The sequence below is a fragment of the Limulus polyphemus genome, unplaced genomic scaffold (genome assembly GCF_000517525.1).
Source record: "Limulus polyphemus unplaced genomic scaffold, Limulus_polyphemus-2.1.2 Scaffold8172, whole genome shotgun sequence".
NCBI classification, from domain to species: Eukaryota; Metazoa; Arthropoda; class Merostomata; order Xiphosura; family Limulidae; genus Limulus; species Limulus polyphemus.
In genome coordinates, this window is record NW_013673782.1 from 29567 (window position 1) to 34461 (window position 4895).

Genomic DNA, 4895 nt, shown 5'->3' on the forward strand with positions numbered 1-4895 from the left:
TTTGTTCTTTATTTCCCAGTTTAACAATCCACCACACCATACTAACTTTGTTCTTTATTTCCCAGTTTAACAATCCACCACACCATACTAACCCTATTTTTTCTTATTTTTATTTATTCGACTCTTGTTACTTGTTTCTCAGTTTCTATTTATCTCTAAGTTAAATTTTCTTTACATTTTAGTTCCTCCTGTCATTGAACCGTTTATTATCCCTACTGGACTTGAGGAAGGATCTCGATCCAAGATTCTGTGTTCCGTTACTAAAGGTGACACTCCAATCAGGATTTCTTGGCTGAAAGATGAGAAACCGATCCCTTCGTACCTCGAAGTTAATGAAGCTGCAATAGACGACTTCTCCACGTTTCTTACCTTCCCCCGGCTCCTGCTGAAACACACGGGAAACTATACATGTGTAGCCGAGAACAAGGCCGGGTCAACAAATTATACTGCGCCGATGATAATTTATGGTTAGTGATATATTATAACTTCAGTTTCTAAAAATAAATACAGGTTTGAGCTTCAGTTGCGAGTTATGTCATTGACAGATTTAGACAGAGATATTGTCATTGACAGATTTAGACAGAGATATTGCCATTTACTGATTTAGATAGAGGTGTTATCGTTCACTGATTTAGTGAGAGATGTTGTCATTTACAGATTTAGATAGAGGTGTTATCGTTCACTGATTTAGTGAGAGATGTTGTCATTTACTGATTTAGATAGAGGTGTTATCGTTCACTGATTTAGTGAGAGATGTTATTGTTCACTGATTTAGTGAGAGATGTTGTCATTTACTGATTTAGTGAGAGATGTTATCGTTCACTGATTTAGCTAGAGGTGTTATCGTTCACTGATTTAGTGAGAGATGTTATCGTTCACTGATTTAGCTAGAGGTGTTATCGTTCACTGATTTAGATAGAGGTGTTATCGTTCACTGATTTAGATAGAGATGTTATCGTTCACTGATTTAGTGAGAGATGTTGTCATTTACTGATTTAGCTAGAGGTGTTATCGTTCACTGATTTAGATAGAGATGTTATCGTTCACTGATTTAGTGAGAGATGTTGTCATTTACTGATTTAGCTAGAGATGTTATCGTTCACTGATTTAGTGAGAGATGTTGTCATTTACTAGAGATTTTTACCACATCACTGATTTAGCTAGAGGTGTTATCTTTCACTGATTTAGTCAGAGATGTTACCACATCACTGATTTAGATAGAGGTGTTATCTTTCACTGATTTAGTGAGAGATGTTGTCATTTACTAGAGATTTTTACCACATCACTGATTTAGTCAGAGATGTTACCACATCACTGATTTAGTCAGAGATCTCACCAGAACATGTTATTCCTATTCTGATTATAACAACTCCGGTCTTTGCTTGACCAAGAGAGTGTCTGTTAACTATCTTTCTTTACATTATAACAATATTTAACACTTTGAGTTTTATCTTCGCATAGCCTAGAGCCGAATATTTGCCTGTTTTAGCTTGTGTTCTCTGTAGTGTAAGTGAGTTTGTAAATATCAGTGATAAGTATGTGTTCTCTCTAGTTCCTTTGTTTGTAACTGTTTAACATATAACTGTAATACTTTAATTTCAAATGCATATTCTTATTACATTCATAACTATTACCTTTTCAAAATTTGTCATACATTTTTATACATTTTGGATATTTTTAAATGAAAATATTTGAATGCTATCTTAAACTTATTAATATATTTTCAGCGCCACCTAGATGGATAAATGAGCCCACTGAGACTTCGGCAATCTTAAACCATGACGTCATCATCAACTGTCAAGCTGAAGGATTCCCCCAACCTGTGATTTCTTGGAAAAAGTCAATAGGTATGATGAGAACGTGTTAGTGCTGCCATCTCATGGAGATACTGGGTTATATTTCAAAAAATATTTTTATATTTGGTTTGGTTTGCTGTTAAGCTCAAAACTACATAATGAGCTATCTATGCTCTGCCCCATCACGGGTATCGAAACCCAACTTTTAGCGTTGTAAGCACGCAGACTTTCCGCTGAGTCACTAGAGAGGACTATTTTTGTGTACAAACTTTCAGTTGTTTAAATACTAATCTCAGCATCAAAAAAACTAGATTTTGTTGCGATCATTATTTTGCATGATGTGGAAGTAATCCAAGGAAGATGAAATTCAGGGGAGCTGCTCGTCACTAGTTTCTCCTGGTGAACGTTGAATGTTGAAAAATTGGTGTGAACAAACTGTTGATAAATGATCGTACATACATGAAGCACAATCATTTCATTCACAGACAACATTCCAAGCCTTAAACTCCTAAATTTGACTTTCTAATACCTTCTTACATTAATCTCTTTATTTGTGTCTAATGCTGGGATTGTACTCCAAACTTTAGCGTTGAAAGGGTACCACACCTAACGCTGAGCACTGTAAATTATATTTTGTTTAAAGTCGGTCGTTAATCTTTATATAAAATTTCTTCAAAAACTCCACAATTCGTTCTTACTTTGAGACAGAGCAAAAGCTTATTTTCACTTATATTCGTTAGAGGGACGTGTCTTGTTTTATTGAGAAAAAGTCGGTAAAAATGGAATATTAAATGTGTTACAGTTAGGGTCTTGTCTTGTTTTATTGAGAAAAATTCAGTAAAAATGGAATATTAAATGTGTTACAGTTAGGGTGTTATCTTGTTTTATTGAGAAAAATTCGGTAAAAATGGAATATTAAATGTGTTACAGTTTGGGTGTTATCTTGTTTTATTGAGAAAAATTCGGTAAAAATTGAATATTAAATATGTTACAGTTTGGGTGTTGTCTTGTTTTATTGAGAAAAAGTCGGTAAAAATGGAATATTAAATGTGTTACAGTTAGGGTGTTGTCTTGTTTTATTGAGAAAAATTCGGTAAAAATGGAACATTAATGTGTTATATTTTAATTTATAGTTTCGTTTTACTTTCTTGCGAAGAGTAGATTAAAATGGCATGTTAACGTGTTAAAGTTGCGGTGTTTATTTCTTCGGAAATAAAGGTAAAATAGAATATGAATGTATTGTAGTTAAAGTCAGGATGTTATATTGTTTTCTGTTAAAATGTTAATGACATATGAACAGTGATCATTGTACGTAGATAAAGTCAGGATGTTATATTGTTTTCTGTTAAAATGTTAATGACATATGAACAGTGATCATTGTACGTAGTTAAAGTCAGGATGTTATATTGTTTTCTGTTAAAATGTTAATGACATATGAACAATGATCATTGTACGTAGTTAAAGTCAGGATGTTATATTGTTTTCTGTTAAAATGTTAATGACATATGAACAATGATCATTGTACGTAGTTAAAGTCAGGATGTTATATTGTTTTCTGTTAAAATGTTAATGACATATGAACAATGATCATTGTACGATGAGACAGTTCAAACTTCTTATTTAAATCTTTTGTTACGTAATGATTCAACAAGACAATTGCCAATCTAACTGTTTTACTTAAGGTACCAATGTGATGATACTTTTTAGGGTCATTGTCCAGTGACTATGTCACTATACGCACCAACGCTCACATCAACGTCATGGTCAACGGTTCTCTGGCCATTCGGAAAGTAGAAAGGAGTGACGCAGGTTTTTATATGTGTCAGGCAGCCAATGAAATAGAATCTGGACTTAGTACAGTGATCAGATTGCACGTGAAAGGTACGAAATGCATAGTTTTGTAACATAGTTACTACTTAACATATCGTATGTGTTGTAAGACGACTCTTCATCTCATACTTCCAAGTGCAATGTAGCTGTGTAGGAGAGATATCACAGAAATTAGGACCCATACATCGGTAGGGATACACTGTCTCTAACGTTTAGCTATTTGGAATATTAAGCCTAAAACGTTCCATATGTAGAACTACCATTCACAATCTGGCTTGTGCGAAGGTAGTTACAGATGACCATAAATGAGCAATAAGTAAAAGTTATCCATTTGAAGTTTTTAGACAACTGTTTGTCGGATAACAGATTTATTTCTCCACAACGTTTCGTCTGTTATTCCACAAACAGTTGTCTCGAAACTACATATTCTAAAATTTATCTACACAAGTCCAGATCCGTTAATGATTAGTTATGTTATCAGCTTAATAAAACGTATTAATCATGGAATAAAAACGACAACAATCATTCAACTGCAATTTTGAATTTTCCCCTCGAAATTATAAATTCGAAGAACCCTCATTTCACACTCCAGATAAAACCCGCTCTCAATTGGACGAAATAACTTATAATTTTATTTAGATTAGTTTTCTGTTTTATATTGTCAAATGAAATATGTTAGATGTTACCAGTTTAATGTGCCAAGAAGTCCAACTGAATGGAACGTTACATGTCTTCAGACTAGGGGGGGGGGGGGTTATATACCCACAGTTTTGCATAAGTTTCAAATGTAATAAGATTAAACCCTTTTTAAACACTGTAAAATGTAATGAGACTTTGTTACATATTGTGTACAGTGTAATGAAATTACACCCTTATTTTTATATTATCTAAAAAGAATATATTTATATATATCAACGATATATATAATAAATAATATAAAGAAATTATACCCTTGCTACGTGTTATACAATCTAAAGAGATTATACCCCTGTTACGTGCTATACAATCTAAAGAGATTATACCCCTGTTACGTGTTATACAATCTAAACAGATTATATCCTTGCTACATATTATACAATCTAAAGAGATTATACCCTTATTACATATTATACAATCTAATCAAATTATACCCTTGCTACATATTATACAATCTAAAGAGATTATATCCTTGTTACGTGTTATACAATCTAAAGAGATTATACCCCTGTTACGTGTTATACAATCTAAAGAGATTATACCCCTGTTACGTGTTATACAATCTAAAGAGAT

The 4895-nt window shown here is 33.0% G+C and overlaps 1 protein-coding gene across 1 annotated transcript in view; it reads left to right on the plus strand.

The window, feature by feature from the left end:
- The window catches only part of LOC106475170 (Down syndrome cell adhesion molecule-like protein Dscam2), a 9673-nt gene extending 5905 nt beyond the window's left edge, over positions 1-3768 (plus strand). Inside the window, exons 5-7 of the mRNA XM_022379358.1 lie at positions 183-467; positions 1728-1847; positions 3504-3768. Of these exons, the coding sequence (XP_022235066.1) occupies positions 183-467; positions 1728-1847; positions 3504-3700 (602 nt within the window). The 3' untranslated portion in view covers positions 3701-3768. The remainder of the gene's footprint in view (positions 1-182; positions 468-1727; positions 1848-3503) is intronic.
- The last annotated feature ends 1127 nt before the right edge of the window (positions 3769-4895 follow it).